At 48.2% G+C, this 21,739-nt stretch overlaps 3 protein-coding genes across 7 annotated transcripts in view; 1 reads left to right on the top strand and 2 right to left on the bottom strand.

Moving 5' to 3' along the window:
- ZSWIM3 (zinc finger, SWIM-type containing 3) overlaps positions 1 to 11,384 on the bottom strand; it is a 19,714-nt gene extending 8,330 nt beyond the window's left edge. The window contains exon 1 of one of the 2 annotated variants that reach the window (XM_005862137.2): positions 10,912 to 11,384. Coding sequence is in view for 1 of the 2 variants with exons in the window: in XM_014536339.1 (XP_014391825.1) it covers positions 7,701 to 7,855 (155 nt within the window). In the remaining variant the exon portion in view is untranslated. Of the gene's footprint in view, positions 1 to 7,700; positions 8,092 to 10,911 lie in introns of those variants that run through there. The other variant, XM_014536339.1, reaches the window with a different exon arrangement.
- Positions 8,228 to 16,430, top strand: ACOT8 (acyl-CoA thioesterase 8). The gene is made up of 6 exons (XM_005862139.2): positions 8,228 to 8,445; positions 9,854 to 9,990; positions 11,425 to 11,650; positions 13,721 to 13,878; positions 14,326 to 14,520; positions 16,184 to 16,430. The coding sequence occupies exons 1-6, from the start codon at positions 8,327 to 8,329 to the stop codon at positions 16,300 to 16,302; spliced, it is 954 nt and encodes a 317-aa protein (XP_005862201.1). The 5' UTR covers positions 8,228 to 8,326; the 3' UTR covers positions 16,303 to 16,430.
- SNX21 (sorting nexin family member 21) lies at positions 16,424 to 21,739 on the bottom strand. 4 transcript variants are annotated; one of them, XM_014536343.1, is made up of 4 exons: positions 21,703 to 21,739; positions 21,067 to 21,224; positions 17,699 to 17,709; positions 16,424 to 17,529 (listed from the first exon to the last, which is right to left on the bottom strand). In XM_014536343.1, the coding sequence occupies exons 2-4, from the start codon at positions 21,170 to 21,172 to the stop codon at positions 16,855 to 16,857; spliced, it is 792 nt and encodes a 263-aa protein (XP_014391829.1). In that variant the 5' UTR covers positions 21,173 to 21,224; positions 21,703 to 21,739; the 3' UTR covers positions 16,424 to 16,854. The 4 variants fall into 4 exon arrangements, with proteins under 4 accessions (XP_014391829.1, XP_014391830.1, XP_014391831.1 ...); XM_014536344.1 differs by having other exon boundaries at positions 21,067 to 21,219; positions 21,703 to 21,730; XM_014536345.1 differs by lacking the exon at positions 17,699 to 17,709 and having other exon boundaries at positions 21,074 to 21,224.

Below are 21,739 nucleotides of genomic sequence, written 5' to 3'. Positions count from 1 at the left end.
CCCACAGCCCCTCCCCACAGCTGCCCTCCCCCAATCAGGGGCAGGGCCTGCCGGCCAATCGCCTGTGGCCTCTCCCCTCAGCTGGCCTGGCCCTGATCAGGCCTGAGTTGGGCCGAGTTGGCGGACCCCACCCATGCCTCTAGTTTAATAATAATAAACAGTTCGATTCCTCATTAGGGCACATGCTTGTATTGTGGGCTTGATTCCTAGCAGTGGGTGTGCAGTAGGCAGCTGACGGATGATTCTCTCGTGTCACTGATATTTCTCTCTCTCTCCCCCTCTCCCTTCCTCTCTGAAATCATAACAAATAACATAATAAACAGCAACAAAAGCAAAAAAAACATGAAAATATTCACAGCACAATTTCTTGAGATGTTAGCAATGCGAGGTTTAATAGTAAACTTACTCATACTCTCAAATGTTCTCCTTTATTTGTCACATGAGAGACACACGTGACTGATCATACAGGTATCAGCATGAAAGGGTTGTTGGTCGAGAACTGAAGTTCTGTTTGACAATCAAAACATTTTTTCTGTTAACTTGGTCAAGAACCAAATTGTTTGAGATGGGAGATGTTCCAAAACGAAGATTTGACTATTACTGAATAGTGCTCACCTTGACTATGGGAACTAGAACAGATTAACTAAAACTTCTGATTCATTTCATATAAGATTTGTATCCTTGTTGTGTGTAAACTGCACTGGAGCAATGAATACAATTTTTTATAATTGTATAGGAACAATTATACATCTTGTTCCTATATAATTATATATCTTGAGTTAGGAACAAGACTGAGTCAGAAGATCTAATTTAAATTCCAGCTTTACCACTTAATTGTGTGAACTTAGATAAGTCACTTCACTTCCTCTAAGCCTCCAAATCCTAATCTACAAATATGAAACTAATAAGAGTACTGGTTTATAAATAATCAGTACCTAGTCCAAGAATAATCAGTACCAGTAAAAGTGAATGCATTTAAAAGGCTTAGACAGGATCTGTTGGTTGCCATCCAACATCCCTTTGTCCTCTTCTCCCTTCTGAACAGAAAGTCATTCCCTTTCCCCATAGAGCAGCGGTTCTCAACCTGTGGGGCGTGACTCCTTTGGCGGTCAAACGACCCTTTCACAGGGGTCGCCTAAGACCATCCTGCATATCAGATGTTTACATTACGATTCATAACAGTAGCAACATTACAGTTATGAAGTAGCAACGAAAATAATTTTATGGTTGGGTCACAACATGAGGAACTGTATTTAAAGGGCCAGAAGGTTGAGAACCACTGCCATAGAGCTAACTGCTTCAGGCTTAGTCTAAACTGATTAAAGTAATCTTATTAGAAATGGGCATGGAGACTGGCCCAATTCTGGACAAAGAAACATGGTAGGAAATCTGCAGGACACCAAGGAAGGCTTTTTCTTCTGGATGTGACTCCTGCACTTGTGCCTGTGGGAAGCCATTCTGAGGGCAAAGCTGAGACCGGCGGATGGCGGAGTGGAATGAAGCAAAAAGCCTGGGCCACGAAAACAATCCCCTTCAAAGGGCCACCTCTGGGCTTCTAAGAAGTAAGGCATTTTGAGATGGTTTTCAGTTAATTGAAGCCAAAAACATCTTCAGAAACAACATTTCATAGTAAGTAGTAGGAAAATATATTTGAATGGAATTTTATCTTAAAAAATGAGACTACCCTGGCCGGTTTGGCTCAGTGGATAGAGCGTCAGCCTGCAGACTGAGGGGTCCCGGGTTCGATTCCGGTCAGAGGCATGTGCCTTGGTTGCGGGCGCGTCCCCAGTGGGGGGTGTGCGGGAGGCAGCTGGTCCATGTTTCTCTCTCGTGGATGTTTCTAACTCTCTATTCCTCTCTGTAAAAAAATCAATAAAATATATTTTAAAAAATGAGACTAAATGCATATAAGCATAACCAATGGACACAAGACACTGGGGGGTAGGGGAGGCCGGGGGAAGGTCAAGAGGGAAAAAAAAAGGAGACATATGTAATACTGTTTGTAATACTTTAAGCAATAAAACAAAACTTAAAAAAAAAGAGACTAAAATTATAAAATTAATATATTTAACAAGATATAAGTGATAATGGCAGCTATATGGCAATTCTTAGAATAACTGAAAGTTTAAACTGATGCTTGGCTCGTCTGGCTCAGAGGCTGAGCGTTGACCTTGGAGCCAGGAGGTCATGTTCTGTTTTCTATCTCTCTCTCCCTCTCTGAAATCATTACAAATAATAATAATAAACAGCAACAAAAGCCAGTCAGGGCATAAGCCAGGGTTGCAGGCTCACTCCCCAGTGTGCGGTGGGCAGGAAGCAGCTGATCAATGATTCTCTCTCATCATTGATGTTTCTATCTCTCTCTCCCTCTCCCTTCCTCTCTGAAATCAATAAAAATATATTTAAAAATAATAATAATGAAGGGTCAACTGTTACCCTTGCACTGAAGGGTTGCTGATTTGATTCCTGGCTGGGGCACATGCTCAGGTTTCAGGTTTGATCCCCAGTCAGGGGCGTGAGGCAAATGATTGATGTTTCTCTCTCTCTCTTTCTCTCTCCTTTCCCTTTCCTCTCTCTCTCTCTCAAACCAATAAAAATATATTTTGAGCCGAAACCGGTTTGGCTCAGTGGATAGAGCGTCGGCCTGCGGACTGAAAGGTCTCAGGTTCGATTCCGGTCAAGGGCATGTACCTGGGTTGCGGGCACATCCCCAGTAGGAGATGTGCAGGAGGCAGCTGATTGATGTTTCTCTCTCATCGATGTTTCTAACTCTCTATCTCTCTCCCTTCCTCTCTGTAAAAAATCAATAAAATATATTAAAAAAATATATATATATTTTGAAAAACTAAGTATCAACTGTTGTTTTTTTCATGGTATATTTCCCCCTTCTGTCTCACATTTGCAATATGTAAAGGTTGGTTTTACCAAAATATTCCTGGGCTTTATCATGTTTCCCAAAAACCTAACTTAATTTTTTGCTATGTAAATTCCTTGCTTTTCAAGTTCCTATAACATCATCTTCTTTGCTTGATTTCCCTTCTCCATTTGTTAACTGATACAAGGCTGAGGGTGATGTAAGGATTCACCAAGTCCTACAGCTCTTGGGTGATGTGTAATTTCATGTTGGCAATCATTTTTATTTGCATTGTATTACCCTGATGCTTACCACATCTATTCATTAGCCAGAAATTGACTACCAAAGATGTTGATGGGACTGGTGAGGATAAGCAGGAAGGAATGAGTCAGTACTGACTCATTTTGTAAGTGGCCAGTGTATTAGCAAGATTTTTGTGTTATGATTTTTGCTTTCCTACGCAGCCTTGTGACTATGGACACATGGAAAATGAAAACTCAGCCAACAGGGCTCACAGTTCAAAGGATGGGATGAGGAGTAAATAAAACAATGCCTGTAAAGTTCTTCGCAGAGTGTTTGGAATGAATCCCAAAAGAAGTTTAAAAAGGTAGCTATTGCTATTTCAGTCTCCCGCCTCCGCCGCAGCGAGAGGAGCTGCCTCCACATCTGCAATGGATGGTCATTCGGAACCGCTCCAGCTTCCCGATCCAGACGAAGACGTACAAAACTGAACCCAATAATCTGAAGGCCCTCAACTAACTCCCTGCACTATACCGGCCTGACTCGCTTAAGACAGCGGGTCATCATGAAGCAGAGATCGGGCCAGCGAAAGCCGGCCGCCTCCGACGTGCGGACCACCGTTGCCAGGAATGCGGGGCCGCCAGAACAGCATTCAGGACGGGATCCACAAGAACAAGTCCGCGCATCTGGCCTGGCAGCCGGCTCAGCGCAGCCAGAACCCCCTGATGGTGAAGAGGAAGTGGGCTGCCCCACCAAGAGCGCCTGAGCTCCCCTCCCCACAGAACAATAAAGGTATCAGCCAACTTTCCTTAAACAAAGGAGGGGGGGGGAGGGGGGGGTGACGACGGGACTATTAAACTGAAGGGCAATGAAGACAGATATCAGAATATTTCATGGATTGTTTGAAGAATATCAATCCCCCAAAAGACAACAAAAAAAGCCCCCACAACAGCCATGTATAAAAATATGGGATGGGAAAGAAAACAAAAAATAATAAAAAAAAAAAATAGAAAAAAAAAAAAATATGGGATGGGATGGGAAACTGCGTATAAAACTATAGAATCTACCCAGTGACTGGGACTTTCGGTCATTTAGTGGTAACACCCACAGTACATTTCTTTGGCTCTCTTAAATATCTACCACTTTCCATCACCTACTACAGTTACATCTTCGCCAAATGTCTACTTAGCCTCTGTTTCAGCCACTACATGTATTTTCTTTTACAGATATATATATTATTGCAGAGAGGAAGGGAGAGGGAGAGAAACATCAATGATGAGAGAATCATTGCTCTATCAGCTGCCTCCTAAAGGGGATCAAGCCCTGACCGGAATCGAACCTGGGACCCTTCAGTCCGCAGGTCGACACTCTATTCATTGAGCCAAACCAGCTAGAGCTTTTCTTCTTCTTTTTAATGTTTTTATTTATTTTTAGAGAGAGAGGGATAGAGAGGTAGAAACATCAAAGAGAAACATTGATCGGATGCCTCCTGCATGTCCCCTACTGGGGATCGAGCCCACAACCTGGGCATGTGTCCTGACTGGATCTGCACGTGGCTGCCCCTGACCTATTGGTTCGTGGGTCGACACTCAACCACTGAGCCACACGGGCTGGGCTACATGTATTTTCTTATTTAATTTTCACTATACTCTCCTCATTTTACAGAGGAATACACCATGTGGCAAAGGTTAAAAAAATCTTGCCCAAGGTAAAGGGGTGAAGCCTGTCTTTCGGACTCCAGAGCTCTCACTTTTAAAAAATATATATATTTTATTGATTTTTTACAGAGCGGAAGGGAGAAGGAGAGGGATAGAGTTAGAAACATTGATTCAGCTGCCCCCTGCACACCTCTTACTGGGGATGTGCCCGCAACCAAGGTACATGCCCTTGACCGGAATCGAACCTGGGACCCTTCAGTCTGCAGGCCGACACTCTATCCACTGAGCCAAACCAGTCAGGGCAGAGCTCTCACTTTTAATCATTTTGCCAGCTTTTCCTAAACTTCCAGGAATCACAAACCACTTTTTACATCTGCCATGGCCACCCATATAACATTTGCATTATTATTTTCAAATGGTTTTCTTTAAATCAGCTCACTTTACTCTATTTAATAGGATCTTTATGTTTGGGTACTAACATTATAGTTACTATAAAATAATCTCACCAGTCCACTAGTAATATGCGTATTTGGTTGCGAGAAACGTTGCACTCTGCTAAATTATCTCCTAAAAACATTTCCTCCACCTCCTGGCAGTTCCACATGAGAAGTGTTCATTCCACACATCAATATACCATTCAAAAAGCCCAACACAGCGTACAAGACTATTCTTTACAACATCCCAACAAACAGCCGATCTGTCTCTGCTGGAGGCCAGGGCTGCTCACTAATTCACTTCCTCGTAAACTAGCTCATTCCACTCAGCGGGTAGAGACCACCATTTACCCATCTTTGTATCCCAGCTCAACACCTGCAGGTAAACATTTTACCTCTTACTAGAAGTTTGTTGAATGAAATAATAAACAAGTGGGATTAAAAACCTGTTACAACCCATTGGTTAAGCAGGGCAGTTAAGAGCTCTGGCAATAAACAGGCTGGGCCCGACCTTCAGTCCTAACACCTAGGTCAGTGATGGAGAACCTTTTGAGCTCGGCGAGTCAGCATTTTGAAAAACCCTAACTTAACTCTGGTTAGTTACATATATAAATTTTTTGATATTTGCAACCATAGTAAAACAAAGATGTACATTTTTGATATTTATTTTATATATTTAAATGCCATTTAACAAAGAAAAATCAAGGATTAAAAACCTGTTACAACCCATTGGTTAAGCAGGGCAGTTAAGAGCTCTGGCAATAAACAGGCTGGGCCCGACCTTCAGTCCTAACACCTAGGTCCTAGGTGCTTTCTTATAGATACTAGTTTCTTGAAATCCTACCCTACTCCCTGCTCCAACATGAACCCTCTTTTCTGCCAATTCCCATTTTTCTTGGCTGTAACCATACCAAATTCAGACTTCCCTGGTTCACACCAGGTGATTTTGAAGGTGGGGGTGATTTTTGTTATAGGTTCTCTTATTATTTTCCTCTTCTAAGTCTTTTAAAAATATATATATTTATTGATTTCAGAGAGGAAGGGAGAAATAGAAACATCAATGATGAGAATCATTGATCAGCTGCCTCCTGCACGCCCCACACTGGGGATCCAGCCGGCAACTTAGGCACCTGCCCTGACTGTGAATCGAACCGTGACCTCCTGGTTCATAGGCCGATGCTCAACCACTGAGCCACTCCAGCTGGACTGTACATCTCTTTTAAACATTTATCACATACTAGTCAGTTTACTAGAGTCCAACTCTATCCCATCTTAAGCTCCCCTCAAATATGTTTTTAGTGATTTAGAGAGGAAGGGAGAAGGGGAGAGAAACATTAACAAGAACAAGAAACATCAATTGGCTGCCTCCCTGCCTCCTGTACGCACCAAACTTGCAACCTGGACATGTGACCGTCCAGGAATGAACAGACAAGCCTTTCAGTGCACAGGACAACGCTCAACTAATTGAGCCACACAGCCCAGGGCTATCCCGCCTTAAGCTCTTTGAGGGTAGGCTGGCTCCTTATTCATCTTTGTTATCTGTACCCAGCACAGCACTGGGCTTCAGAGCAGGGGAAACGACACAACATGCCTCCCTAGACGGGAACTTTGGCCAAACATCTCAACACAGAGGCCTCAGATGTACTCTGATGTTCAATTTGTAAAAAGTGGAAAAATTCACCTAAAGCCTGGATTTGACTTGTCTTGCCCAAATTCTGGCAATAATGGATCTTTATTTTCACATGGCAGCCATCAGCTGGAGTTGATTAGATAGGCCCTGCTCTCCACGTTAGCCCATTCACACTTCTGTTGTCCCTAGCACAAAGACCTGGTGTTGGTTGTTAATTTCATCATCCTTTTCTCTTATAGTAAAATTAGAAGTAAACTTTCTTCCACTGCGTTGTTTCACCTGAGCCCTGAATGCATTTGACTTTTCAACCCTCTAAGCCTGTTTTCTCATCTACTAAATGTGAGATAACATTTATCTATAATTCTCTGTACATGGGGGAAAGAATGTACAGACCAGAGAACGCTGCTTGCCATGCGACACTGAAAGTGTTTGCGGAAGGGCTGTTCATCTCAGGAGCTCAAGAACTACTTCAAAACCGAATGAATGGATGAACCAACGAACGAACAGAACTAACCGACAAACGACCACATTACTGCTTTGTAAAGAGGAGACTGGTGAAGGAAATGATCGCCAAGGCATTTTTATCCATCTGTGAAGGCCATATTTTGTGTCTGGGATACAGCAGGTGCTCAGGAAATGGGACAAATTGCAGTTATTATGAATTCCATAAAAGCTGTGAATGTAGGTGAGTGAGTGAAGCTGAAGTGGGATGGTCAAAAACTAATGCCTGTGGAGGTTTTGCTCTCCTTTCACCAGGCATCCAGCAGGTGCTTAATGACTGCTTGTTGAATGCGCAGAGAAACAAGGGCCCAGTTGCACTCCCTCCTCCAGGTGACAGTGGGCCTCCTCCCCACCCTCCTGCGCCGCCCCCACCCCATCCTTACAGGATGTCCTCACGGATGGAGGTGCCGTGGTTGAGGTTGTGGCAGCGGACGGAGACGCGGTCCCTGAGAATGAAGGAGCAACTGTTCTCCTTTTTGTAGAGGCTGAAGCACTTCCTGAAATCCTCGTAGGTCTTGAAGCAGCTGCCCAGCTCCATGGCTGCCCCCTCAGCCCACGCCAGGGAATGGCCCTAAGATCAATACCAGGGGTCAGAGGTCACACTATGAGCGTCTACAGGCTGCCGTCGGTCCAGAACGCCTTCGAGCTCGGCCCCAATTGGTGGCCAGCTATGAAGCTCTGGAGCCTCAGGTCTGAGGCGATAAAAGAGGCTGGGGTCGCCCTTGCTATCTGACTGAGGGGAAATGACGCTAATCCCTCTTTATCAAGCCCTGGGATCCGCCTCTCCAATCACACACGGAATTCTCAGACTGGCACTCATTTTCTCCAATAGCTAGAGAAAGATAGCCACGCACCCGCAGACTGACAGGAGCATTGTCCAATCATAATTTGCATCCCTTATTCTCAGGGCTTGCAGACTTCCGGTTACTGGAGTGATCTGCGGGAATCTGCGAGTTCCGTACACGTCTCCGCGCGTCGGGTTCAGCGCAGTCTCCGGCAAGTGATTGACATGTCGTCCCCGCAGGCCCCGGAGGATGGGCAGGGCGGTGGCGACCCCCCCGGGGACCTTCGCAGCGTCCTGGTCACCAGCGTGCTCAACCTCGAGCCGCTGGATGAAGATCTCTTCAGGTAGCCTGCCGCATCTGTCCCGCACCCCGCATTGGGACAGATGCACCTGATCTCGACTGCACCACCCCGTAGCCTTCTGCTCATAGTCTCCTGGAAGAAGATGGGCTCTGCGTGGGATGCAGGCTCTGTCGCCATTGGGGGAGAACTTGTTCCTGACAGCTGCCCTCGCTGCCTGGGCTTACTCCCTCTCCAGGCCGGGTCTGCGCAGCGCCACCCCTAGGAGGACATGGCCGTCTGGGCAAATAAAGTGGTGACCTTAGATATCCTTCTCAGCAGCTTCCCATGTCTCTGGGAACCAGTCTAAAAAGGGGTGCGATTAGTCCAAGGGCTAATCAGGTTTAAAACGTACCCTCAGCTCCTTGCATATTCACTATCCTTTCCCTCTTACAAAACCCATCCCCACCACCACTTGAGGTGTGGTAGCTCCGTACTCATCCTGAGGCCTGAGCCATTTTCCTTCCCCACACACCTTACATTCTTGACTGCAGCTGGGGATTTTACAATTTGAGCCTCCACGGCTCCTATTGGCTTATTGGGAGCTTTTTAGGGTGTTAACTTCTCTTCCCCCTACTAAAGAAATTACAAATAACTTCCTGGAGGGCTATTTACAATGCACTATATAAAAATGCCTAGCTGGTTTAGGCCTTGGAAAGCCAGAGACCCAAACCCTTCAGCCTCCATAAGGTTCATGCACTTGGCAAGCCCCTTTCACCTCTGGGTCCCTAGTTTTCTCATCTGCACATTGAAGGGACTACACTTGAAGACTGAGGGCCCTTTGAGCTCTAAACCTAGTTCTTCGGTTGTCAAAGTTGGGGGGTGTAAGTGGCAGGCCTTGATGCAGCCCACCCTAGCTCTTGGGGCTCATCGTAGTCCCAAGGCCGTCAGAGGCTTCTGCCTTACCCTGGTATGGGCAGTGAAGACATACTAGACTTGGGGTCAAAAGACCCAGCTACTGCTAAGGATTAGCAATGTTCACCCTAGCTCTTGGGGCTCATCGTAGTCCCAAGGCCGTCAGAGGCTTCTGCCTTACCCTGGTATGGGCAGTGAAGACATACTAGACTTGGGGGTCAAAAGACCCAGCTACTGCTAAGGATTAGCAATGTTTACCTGGGTGACCTTGCTAAAGTCACCTTCCCTCTCTGATCCCTATTCTCTACTAAAATATGGGGGTTGGCTCCTTATCTTAAAGTCCACAGAAGGGTTAGGCAATCCCCAAGGCCTTGAAGATGTATGCTGGCATGTAGAATGATGTAAGAATATTTGGGGAAAGGGTCCAGGGCTTTTACCATATTCTCAAAAGGATCCCAAACTCCAATAAAGTTACGAGATCTGCACTAGAAGCTCAATGATTGTCACAGGATTTTGGCCCAACCTTGAAGTCTTTCCTGCTTTCTCTTTCTGCCGATAGAGGAAGGCATTACTGGATACCCACAACCAAGCGGCTGTTTGGGGGTCAGATCGTGGGGCAGGCCCTGGTGGCTGCAGCCAAGTCTGTGAGTGAAGACATTCAAGTGCATTCCCTGCACTGCTATTTCGTTCGGGCAGGTAAGCACCCCTCCCTGCCCCCAACCCAGCCCTGGAGGCCCAGCAGCCACTTCTTCCTGGCCTTGGGGGGCTGACTTAGGAGAGAGAGGACTGGGAGGAGACAGTGGGGGAGGGAGTTAGTTGATCTCCACCCACAGGGAAGCCTGGAGAGGAACAAGGCCTGGGTGGAGCCAAGAAGAGCCTTAGACCTCACAACTGCTTGTCATCTGGCCCCAAAAGACACAACACTGGCTTAACTACTCCACGTGGGTCTTTTGTTCATTGTTTACAAACCTCTAGTAAGTACTATGCTGGAATCCTGAGCAGTGCGGTAACCTCTGCTAGGACTGGAGGTAGGCACCTTGCCTTGGAGAAGGAAGAGCACCAGCCTGGGAATCCAGAGACAGTGGGTCTAGTTTCAGGACTAATTAGCCATCATGCCACCTTGAGCGAGGTTACTCCCCTCCCTGAGGCTTGGTTTGCTCATCTCATCAGAAAAATGGATGAGGGCGGGACAAGTGTGTTTTCTCCAGATGATCTCAACTGCTGCTTGCAGCTTAAAGGAGCAAGAAAGTAATCTTTTAAAACCCAGGCCCTCCTTTGAGAAATAAAAATCTCACTTGCTATCCCTCCCTTTCCCTCACTCCTAAGGCAGATGTCCCCAATTTTAAGAGTCACACTGCATTCTGCATAGTCCCATCAGCTGAGAAGAATGTATGGAACTCAACAATATGTAATTCATATTAAGAAAACAATAGTGAGGTTTTCCCCTTCCTTTTACAAATATAAAATATAGTGTGTGTGTGTGTGTGTGTATATATATATATATATAAAATCTTTTCATATTATATCCCCATTCCCCTCACTCCCATTCTTTTATTGCTGGACCCTCCCTGACAGTCATTGCTATAAAGTATTTGAATACTTACCCTGCATTCTTACCTTTAAGCCAATTGGGAGCAAAAGTGTCCTCTATTTCTTCAATTTGGTTGCAAACTCCAAAGTGCTAGCCTTTTGATATTGCAATCCTTCTGTGTCCCAGATATTATGCTAACCGCTTTACAATTATGATCTCATTCTTATAAAAATCCTGAGAGGTATGAACACCATGATGATCCTCATTTTATAGATGGGTAAACTGCTGAGAGAGGTTAAGTGTCTTTGGTAAGGTCACACAGCTAATTAGCTAGGATTTGAATGCAGGGTATCTGGCAATGTCCCTTCTGTTCTGCGCTGTTGAGAAAGAAGAGTTCCACTTGTACTGGGAGCATCCTTATGACAGGGTCTGGTGTTCTCTCTGTATCTGCAGTACATGGGCCTTAGCAGGCCTCAGTCAGTAGCGACCAAGCAGAAAAGGAATGGAGAACGAGTAGCAGAGGTGCCTGTCCAGCCATGGTGATGATGACAGGGCCTGTGGGGCTCACTCAGCCTCACCATGTCCTTGTCCCCCGACAGGGGACCCGAAGGTGCCAGTTTTGTACCAGGTAGAGCGGACGCGAACAGGGGCGAGCTTCTCAGTGCGCTCAGTGAAGGCCGTGCAGCATGGCAGGCCCATCTTCATCTGCCAGGCCTCCTTCCAGAAGACCCAGCCCAGCCCCCTGCAGCACCAGTTCTCCATGCCCTCGGTGCCCCCACCGGAAGAGCTGCTTGACTACGAGACCCTCATTGACCAGTACTTAAGGTGAGAGACCGGGAGGCTCAGGACAGTGTTCAGACTGCAGTTGCTTCCTGTTCATGGGTCATGGAATTCTTCAGTGCGTCTTGACTATTTAAAAATATGGACTAGGAAAGATGATATCGGAATGTATTGTGTATAGTAAGGGTAAGAATCCCTTTGTGATAGGTTAGTTTCAGTTGTGTGTGGGTCAGGATGTAAAATGCGGGCTTATGATTCAGCCAATTCAGGTACAGTGGTTTTACTGGTTGTTAAAATATTGAACTCCTTTTTTTTTTTAACTACTTCTTTAACTACTTGGCAAATACTCACCTCTCTAGTCCCTGAGTGACTGCCCCTTCAAGGTCACATGATCCGGCAGCCTAGGAGGTAATGCCTGGCAGGGTGAGGGTTCCTGCTGCCTTTGCCTTAGTGTGTGTGAAATATTTTAAATGTCACCTGGTAAAATATATTTCTTACTTAGAGCACAGTTGATAAAGTCGGGGAAATGCCAGGGCAAGAGAAAGAGCTCTGGCCTCTGACAGGACAGACACATGGATTCTGGCCAGGGCTGTGCTCTGTTAGTGCCCATTTGCTCTGGGACTCTGCCCAACTCCCCAGCCTCTCAGAGCCTTGCTTCTTCATCTGAAAAATGTATGTTTCTGCCCTGCCTACCTCTCAGCTGTATGAGGGAGAGTGCCTCGGTCTTTGCTGGCTGGGGAGGCAGCAGGGTGTGATGGGGCAGATGTGAGTCTGAACCTGGGAAAGGTCTAGGTTCAAATCTAGACTGTCTCTGCTAGCTGTGTGAGTTTGGGCAAGTTGCTTTCCCACTCTGAGCCTGTGCCCTCAATTATAAAATAAGGCACTTAAGTGTTCAGTAAATTGTAGTTATACAGTTGACTGACAGGAATAAGCTTGGAGCCTGGTTTACGGTCGGAGCTTAAAAATGTTTGCTGTAATGTTCTTAAAGGTCCCTAAATCTAGAGCTGTGTTGTCCACTAAGAAAGCCATTAGCTACACAGGATTAAATTAATTAACATTAGGTAGAATTAATAGTTCTGTTCCTCACTATTAACCACACTAACCACATTGCAAGCACTCAGGAGCCACATGTGGCTCAGCCTGGTTTACGGTCGGAGCTTAAAAATGTTTGCTGTAATGTTCTTAAAGGTCCCTAAATCTAGAGCTGTGTTGTCCACTAAGAAAGCCATTAGCTACACAGGATTAAATTAATTAACATTAGGTAGAATTAATAGTTCTGTTCCTCACTATTAACCACACTAACCACATTGCAAGCACTCAGTAGCCACATGTGGCTAGTGGCTACCACCGTGGACAGTGCAGATACAGAACATTCCATCATCCCTGAAGGTTCTATGGACTGTGCTTGAGAGGATAGGGCTAAAAATGGAAATCCTGGTGCGCACTAGGGTGGCTGTTACTGGGTGAAGGGGCTTCCCTGGAAATGGCTCTTTTCCCCATGGACACAGTGTTCCCAATTGCTTAGGGTTAGATAACTCAGTCCCAGTTGGGCAGCCTGGTTGCCGAGTGTTTGGAATAGTGAAGTGGTTAAGAGTGTGACCCGAGTCAGGCTGCCTGGGCCCAAAGCCTGCCTTTACTTCCTGAGCAAGCTACTTGGACTCTGTGCTTATTTCATGTGTCATCGGGGTGTGTGTGTGTGTGTGTGCGTGTGTGTGTGTGTGACCATTGCAGCTGTCTCACATGGTTGTTGTGAGGAATGGGTTAATGTGGGTGAAATGCTTAGAACGGTGCATATTGGGCTGCGCCTCATGACTACATGCATTATCTTGCCTTCTCCACGATGTTTATTATCAGGTAGGTTACTGTCATTGTCCACATTTTGCAGATGGGAAAATAGGCTCAGAGAGATTACTAACGTGCAGGCCACATAGCTCTTCATAAGAGGCAAAGAATGGCTTCAAATACTTGACGCTCCTGCCTGCCAGAGGAGAGGGAGACTTTCAGGCTAAGTCTGGACTCCTTCTGGAGGAAGGAGGGGAGTCAGAATAAACAGTTCCGAAGATAAGCTTCCCCTCCCTTTGGGTCTCCTCAAGTCCCTCAACCCTTTATTTTCAGGGACCCTAACCTCCAAGAGAAGTACCGAGTGGGCCTGAACCGGATTGCTGCCCAGGATGTGCCCATTGAGATCAAGCTAGTAAACCCATCCAGCCTGAGCCAGCTGCAGAACATGGAGCCCAAACAGATGTTCTGGGTGCGAGCCAAGGGCTATATTGGTAAGAGGACCTCCTGGACTGGAAGAGAACACTCCCCAGGGGTCTAGGCCTGCATATTATGTGCTCCGTGTGGCCTTGGGCATGTTACTTCCCCTCTCTGGGCCTATTCCTCATCCCCATGATGGGGAATTTGGCTCATCTTCTCACTGGGGCCCTACTAGGCCTTTGCATGGGGAGAATGGGAGGTGACTGTAATCCTAATGTAGGCCCTTTCTGGGGAAGGCAGGCACACTGCTAATCTTAAGGTGCCTGTGTGGGAGATTTGGGGAGTGAGGGCTCCATCCCTGCCTCCCTCTCCCCCATCACATACCCTTTGGGCCAGGTGCCCTCGTGCAGTGAACAGTCTGCATAGCTGTGCACGGCAGCCCCTGTCTCCCCCACCTCCCTGCAGGTCCTGAGCTGTAGAGGCCAGGAGCCCAGGGCTGATGGGACCGGGACCTATTGCAGGGGAGGGCGACATCAAGATGCACTGCTGCGTGGCTGCCTACATCTCGGACTACGCCTTCCTGAGCACAGCACTGCTGCCCCACCACTGTCAGCATAAGGTGCACTTCATGGTCTCTTTGGACCATTCCATGTGGTTCCACGCCCCCTTCCGAGCTGACCACTGGATGCTCTATGAGTGCGAGAGCCCCTGGGCTGGTGAGTGTGGGGCCACAGGGGACAAGGGCACTGGCCTTGGGGTGGCAGGGAGCCTGCTTTCTTGGGTCATGCTGTTCCCCACCCACATTCTATGGGGCACTGCACAGGTCACTTTCTCTCCTGCCCCCCTAGGCTTTGTCATCCTTATCTTCAAAATAACAGGGTGAGGCTGGAGGACGGGACACATAATCAGCTCTTAATTTCTGTAACTGCTGGGAATATGGTCTACTTTATCTCAGAGACCCCAGTTCTAGTCCCAGAATCACTTCAGAATCTCTGTCTGATCTCGGACAAGTCCTATCTCCTCCCCGAGCCTCAGTTTCCCCATTTATTTATTTTTTTAAAAATATATTTTATTGATTTTTTACAGAGAGGAATAGAGAGTTAGAAACATCGATGAGAGAGAAACATCAATCAGCTGCCTCCTGCACACTCCCTACTGGGGATGTGCCCGCAACCAAGGTACATGCCCTTGATCAGAATCGAACCTGGGACCCTTGAGTCTGCAGGCCGACACTCTATCCACTGAGCCAAACCGGTCAGGGCAGTTTCCCCATTTAAATAAACAGAGTTGTATTAGAGGAGTAGCCAAACCTGGTGGCCACTTCAGGGAGCTTTTTAAAAATCGATTTTCAGATTCTAAGATTCTGACTCTGCAGGTCTTAGAAGAGGTCCAGGAAACTATATTTTTAAGAAGCTCCCTAAGTGATTCTGCCGATTAACCTGGTTGGCTCAGGGCACTCTACCGTTTCTAAAGCAACCTCTGCTGGGACACTCCTCATCAGAGACATAGAGAATCCCAGGCTCGTTCATCAATGTCTGCTGCCAGGGCCCTGGATTCCTTTCCAAAGAAGTACTTTTCAAATGAAAACTGTTTTGTAAAACAGAGACAATATCCTCAGGGAAGGGGGACTCTTAAGTACCAATAGCATCAAAAATAAACAAAACAAGCAAACTAACCAACAAACAAAAAGTACCAATAGCATCACAATACAGGGTCAACAACCTTGAAGTTAGGATACTTGGTTTTGGCCTGATTCTTAGGGCCAAGTTCCTGAGCCTCTCTGAATTTTAAGCTCATCATCCAGAAAAGGGGACAAACCCTTCTTCACTCGGCTGTTGTGAGGACTAAGTGAGCTGTACTACATGGAAGGGGCCCGGCAGCTCCCTTCATAAACACCAACTCAGGCCCGAGGCTGACAAGGGAGAGGAAATCTGCAGGTGCGGAGGAAGGGGTGGCCAGACTTCATGGCCCCAGGTCCTCTCCCTTGAGCTCCTTTGTCCCCTCGGGGTTGGGGGTGCTTTTCATATAATACCAGCCTGGAGGGACTGGTTGATTTGTTATAAAGGGAACTGATGGGTTTCCTAACACAAGTGGCCAGAGGTCGGTAGATCTGCTTAGCCAAGCTACTGACGGAGACTGTTCTCAGAACTCCCCCTCTGTGATTGTGAGGAAGCCCGAGGACATGTAAAGTGCTTTTAAACTGTTCTGTGGGGTTCCCATGGCTACCCCATGATGACTGAACACGTTAGGCTCATAAAGGGGCACAATACGCAGTGTGCCCTTGTGTGGGGAGCCCAACCTGGACTGCACCCTTCTTAAGAAGCCCGCTTGGCTGTGCTAAAGGAGAGAGAAGGCTGTTCTTACCCTTCTCACCCGCAGGTGGCTCCCGGGGGCTGGTCCATGGGCAGCTGTGGCGTCGGGACGGGGTGCTGGCTGTATCCTGTGCCCAGGAGGGCGTGATCCGAGTGAAGCCCCCGGTCACAGAGAGCAAGCTGTAGCCAGAGGTACCAGCTTGGCCTGGGGCTTCAAGGATCTCCCTTCTCCCCCTACTCCTGAGGCGAGGCAGGAATTACAGTTGAGGGCTGGGCTTTGTCCCTCACCCAATAAAGAGACTGCTACCACTGGACCTGCTGGCCTTTATTCCCTGGGCCAGAACTGCAGCCCTCCCTCCAGCCATCAACTCCAAGACTCCAGAGTCCTGGCCCTTACTTGGCTCCTTCACTGGCTTGGAGGCCCAAGGAAAAGGGAACACTGACCCTGGCCTGGGGCACAGCCCCCAGCTGTGCATTTGCTGAAGAGAGCGCATCAGACTTCCTCCCTGCACCATCCCAGGTCCCAGGCATCCCCAGCCAAAGCTTTTCCTGGGCCCAGCCCAGCAGAAGAGCCACGTTTCCTCAGTCTGCTACAAATTCTTTGTGTTACTCCTAGGGGTTCCCAGCACCCCCTACAGCCTCCCAGCTGCTGTTCAGGTCCTCATCCCTCATCGGTCCCCCACCGCTGCCATCCTGGGGCAGTGCCTCTCCCCAGGGTAACCTTAAGTCTAGGCAAGATTAGTCCAGTACCTCCTTGATGAGCAATTCTTTGAGACTGGGGGGTGGCGTGGGGGTCAGGCCTGCCTCCTGCAGGACCTGGAGCCGCGCCTCTGATTGGCGTTTATCCAGGCCCAGGCGCCAGGAGAGCCGGACATGGGCCTCCAGAAAGGGTGCTAACAAAGGATGGGGGCTCTTGTCCCCCAGCAGCTGAAGGGCCCTCTCACAGCATGCCCGGGCCTCCCCAGGGTCCTCCATCTCCTGGTGGCACACAGCCAGCCCAGCCAGGGTCAGCAGAGGGCGATCTGGGCTGGAGAGGGTGCCCAGCTGGGCCTGAAGCTGCCAGGCATTGGCCCAGAGCGCCAGAGCCTCACGGTAGAGGCCAGTGCAGGTGAGGCTCTGTGCCCTCCGCAGCTCCGGCAGCACGAAGAAGTCCTGTAGGTCTGGGGCATGGCGCAGCTCGGGGACTGCCTGCAGGTGGCTCAAAAACTGCTCAAAGGCCCGGCTGCGGCGGGCAATGGTCTCTGCAGTGAAATTCCGGCGCAGGCGCTTACGGGGGAAGGAGATGGCAGCCATAGGGCCCCGGAACTGCCGCTGCAGGTTTCGGTGCAACCGCTCAAAGTCTGAGTAACGGCGAGAGATGTGGGCTGGCTGGTGATCTGGTGGCCCTGGGCCCATCACGGCGAGGGTGTAGAGCTGCAGGGAGGGTGGGGGTCAGGGCAGGTGCAAATTGTCCAGGGACCCCTTCCTTCCCCATACCCACACTTCCAGCTCTGTTGCCCCCCCTCTTCCCTTTACCCCTAAGACTGGGCCCAGGAAGGTGGGAGCTGCTGGGGCAGCAGCTAGGGAGCCCAGTCCATCTTACCTGAGGCTCGTCTGAAATGACCCAGGCCCAAGGCAGCACGGGGAGAGAAAGACAAAGATGAACTTCAGTGCCTGGAGCTGCTGCCCTTTTGCCCCTTCCAGAAAGTACCCCCTTCCCATTAGGGCAGTGAGCTCTTCTGACAGCCCCTCCGGAAAACCAGGGGTTCGTGGAAACCCAGGCCAATCTCAGCCTCTGAGCCAACGTTTAGGAACTTTGTTCTACTCTTGACACAGCTCCCACATCCCTACAGGTTATTTCAACCCAGACCTGGAAGACAGGTCTTCGACACCCCAGGAATGACCACGTGAGAAGTACACTGGGCTCAGACTCACGTTCTAACCCCAGGCCAGCCACTCCTCACTGTGAGTGACGTCAGCCAAGGCAGTCCCCCTCCAGTCAGTTCCTTCTCTAGTGAATGACGTGTTGGCCCAGGTCAGTGTTTACTCAGGTGTGGGATGTGTACAAATGTTAGTCCTGAGATTTTTAGGAGGATGTGCTGGAGTAAATAACACTGAATCACAGGCAGGAGGTGATTCCCCCCTAGTCCTCTTTGGCTCTTTCTGACTGCAAATTGAGCACTTCACACGTCTCAGCTCCATTTTCAGAAAAGAACCAGGAAATGGATCTTGGGTCAGGGCCTTCGGGCAACAGCATCCAGGCAGGGCTTAATGACTTTTTCACTGCTTTTATTTTTACGGGTATCTTCTCTTTATGGCAAGTGAAGCTTTCCACATACAGTATGCTATAAAGTTGTCTTTTAAACTTACTTAAGAAAAAGATTTATTTAAATAAAAATGTTAAACAGAGACTGGTACAAGCAGCATTCAGATGGGACAAGAATTGTGAAGGTGGTACTGGAATCGAGGTTTGGGGAAGAACACTGAAGGAGATCACCATGAGACTTCCCCCAGGCCTAAGAACCCAAACATGGTCTATAAGAATGCTAAGCCAACAGGTTTAAAAAGGGGATTAGGGAACCTCCTTTAGTATGTTAAAGGCATACTAACAACAAACCCAGATGTTTTTCTCGAATTTGTTCTGTGAAACTACCAGTATTATAGCCACCTCTGGTCAATTAGGTTTGCCTATTCTATCCTTTTCTCAAAGATTCACAGTATACTTTAATATTAAGGATTAAAAAGTCAAACAGTAAAGAAATTTTATTTTACTCTTCAACTCTGCATTCCCAAAACATAATGACTGCAAAATCTTTCTTTTAAGGAATAGTTATTAACATTCCAGGAAACTTGTTTTCTTTTTTTTGTTAATCGTTACCCGAGGATATTTTTCCATTGATTTTTAGAGATAGTGGAAGGGTGGGGGAGAGATGGAGAGACAGAAACCAGGTGCAGGGATGTGGAGCCTGCAACCGAGGTATGTGCCCTTGACCAGAATGGAACCTGGGACCCTTCAGCCTGCTCTATCCACTGAGCCAAACGGCTAGGGAAGGAAACCCATTTTCTGTAGAACACACTTCCGTAGGAACTGGTCTATAATGATCCCTTATGTTACTTTGGCTTTGATTTTTATTTTTGGCACCAAACCATTTTATATCCATTATCTCATCTGCGTTGTGCATGGACCTACAAACCAAGAGGTCACAGTTTGATTCCTGGTTGGGGCACATGCCCAAGTTTTGGGCTCAATCCCTGGTTGAGAACGTGTAGGAGGCAGCTGATCAGTGATTCTCATCGATGTTTCTGTCTCTCCCTCTCCCTTACTCTCTGAAATCAATACAAGTATATTTTAAAATATATATATTTTATTGATTTTCCACAGAGAGGAAAGGAGAGGGATAGAGAGCCAGAAACATTGATGAGAGAGAAACACCGATCAGCTGCCTCCTGCACACCTCCCACTGGAGATGTGCCCGCAACCAAGGTACATGCCCTTGACCGGAATCAAACCCGGGACCTTTCAGTCCACAGGCTGACGCTCTATCCACTGAGCCAAACCAGTTAGGGCTACAAATATATTTTTAAAAAATAAAACATAAAAAGACATCCCCTAAGTCACACAGCTGGGAAATGGCCCAGCTGGGATTTAAAACCAGGCTGACCTAACTCCAAAGCCTGTGCTCTAACCCCCCAGGAGAAGTTCAGTCAGAATTTAGGGTCCCCTCTGGACAAAGGAGGTGCTTTGTTTCCCCAGACACTGGGCAGGGCATACTTGGCCATCCTGCTCTATCTTGTCATTCTCCTCCCAGAGTCACCCCCATACTGCCTTGTTTCGTAGCTGCTCCTTGATAATTGATCCTTGGGGTCCCCTTCCTATGCATGATGCCTGGCCAGGACTTTTGCCACTTAAGACTTGATTATCAATCCCTGCTCAAATCGAGGCAGTCACCCCGTGGGTGTGGCCCTTGTTTACTAATAGCAGCAGGGAGGGGTGGAGAGGTCCAGATGTGGGACAGGGCTCCAGGCCCCCTTCCTGCTGAGTCAGAAATGGAGGAGGGTGGTGAGGAGGAGGGAAGTGAGAGGAAGGGAGCTGCTGCCGCCAGGAGCAGCCAGGTCAGCCTGGGTTTCAGGCTGGCCGAGAGAAGACCTGGCAGACCTCACTTTCTATGTCAGTTTCTCCTTTCCACAGAGAAGAAACAGGGACTCCAGATTCTCCCCCACATTGCTCTTCACTAACCCCCCCTAAATGGAGCCCTTACAACAAGATTATTCTATACAGGATGGGTGCTTGAGAACTGACTGACCTGGGTTGTAAGGAGGCCACAACAGGCCCGAGATGCCAGGCATTTTCAATCCAAAGGTAAGTAATAATAAGGGAGCTAATTTTTTATTTTATTATACATTTTCTTTGAGCACTTCATAATGCCAGGCACAGGGCTAAGGGCTTTCTGTGCACTGTCCCATTTAATTCCTGTGACTGTTCTCAGCATTATTCCCATAGATGAGGAAAAGGTCATCAAGGTTACACAACTCACCCAAGGTCAAACAACTGGGATTTAAATCAAGTTCTGCATCCAAAACCCATTAAAAAAACAACAACAACAAACACTAACCAATGCACCTTGGGTCTCAAACCTGATCCAGATAATATTCTTTCCTCTGTACCTTGCATCTTGCTACATTTTGCAAAACCTTGGGGGGGCGGGGGGTGTGCGTAGGGGCACACACACCAGTTCTCTTATTTTCAAAACCAGGAGAGGAGACAGGCCCACAATCCTTTTTTACTCAGTCTCAAAGAAGCTGTCATTTGCCTGAGGACTTGCTCAAGTTACATCCCCATTCTGCCCTCAGTTTCTCCATCTGTAAAATGGGGGCAGCCATTTACAACTACACAGCCAGGAAGTTGGAATCTTCCCTACTTTGTCTTCGACTTGTAGACTCACAACCAGGGGTTCCTGGACCCGCACTCACCACGTACTTGGAAGGGGGATCCTTGACCACGTTGGCACTGGTCACCTCGAAGAGCAGCCGCTGGGGCACCAGGGTGTTCCGGGACTTCTTCCAGAAATCCTGCCATTGCCGTGCCAGGAGCTGACTGCTCCGCTGCCCGTCAGGAGAGGGGTTCTGTTCTGCATGAGCACATGACCAGTCACATCAATAGGCCGGGGCCGGGGTCGACATACACCATGGGCCATGACCTCACGCCTCCCAACAGGTGACAATAGCTTTATCCCCATTCGTCATAAATGGAAATTGAGGGCCAGAGAGAGGCTGGATGCCAAACGCCGTGCTTGGCAGAGAGTAGGCGCTAAATAAATATCTCCACCCCAAACATCCCTAGCGCATTCATTACATTTCTCTCCCCGACTGTACATGGATGCCCCACAACCCTGAGATGGGTGACTCCCCCACCGGACACCGCGAGGGGAACCTTGGTCAGAGGCGTGGTGACTCTCCAGGCCACACACCAAGTGGCGGCTGGGACCCTTAAAGAAGCGCCGACATTTCGGAGTTTAGCAGCATCAACTCGGAGCCCCCGTTCCCGGGGCTCCACTGGGTGGGGGCCCAATGGCGCTCCGGGGTTCCCGCCGCCTCCCCCGCACTCGCCTGCGTCCTCTCCCGACACCCGGTCCCCGAGGGCCAG

This window comes from Myotis brandtii, unplaced genomic scaffold (genome assembly GCF_000412655.1).
Source record: "Myotis brandtii unplaced genomic scaffold, ASM41265v1 scaffold161, whole genome shotgun sequence".
NCBI classification, from domain to species: Eukaryota; Metazoa; Chordata; class Mammalia; order Chiroptera; family Vespertilionidae; genus Myotis; species Myotis brandtii.
The sequence above is the reverse complement of the archived record's forward strand: the minus strand, read 5'-3'. Positions and strand labels throughout refer to the sequence as shown.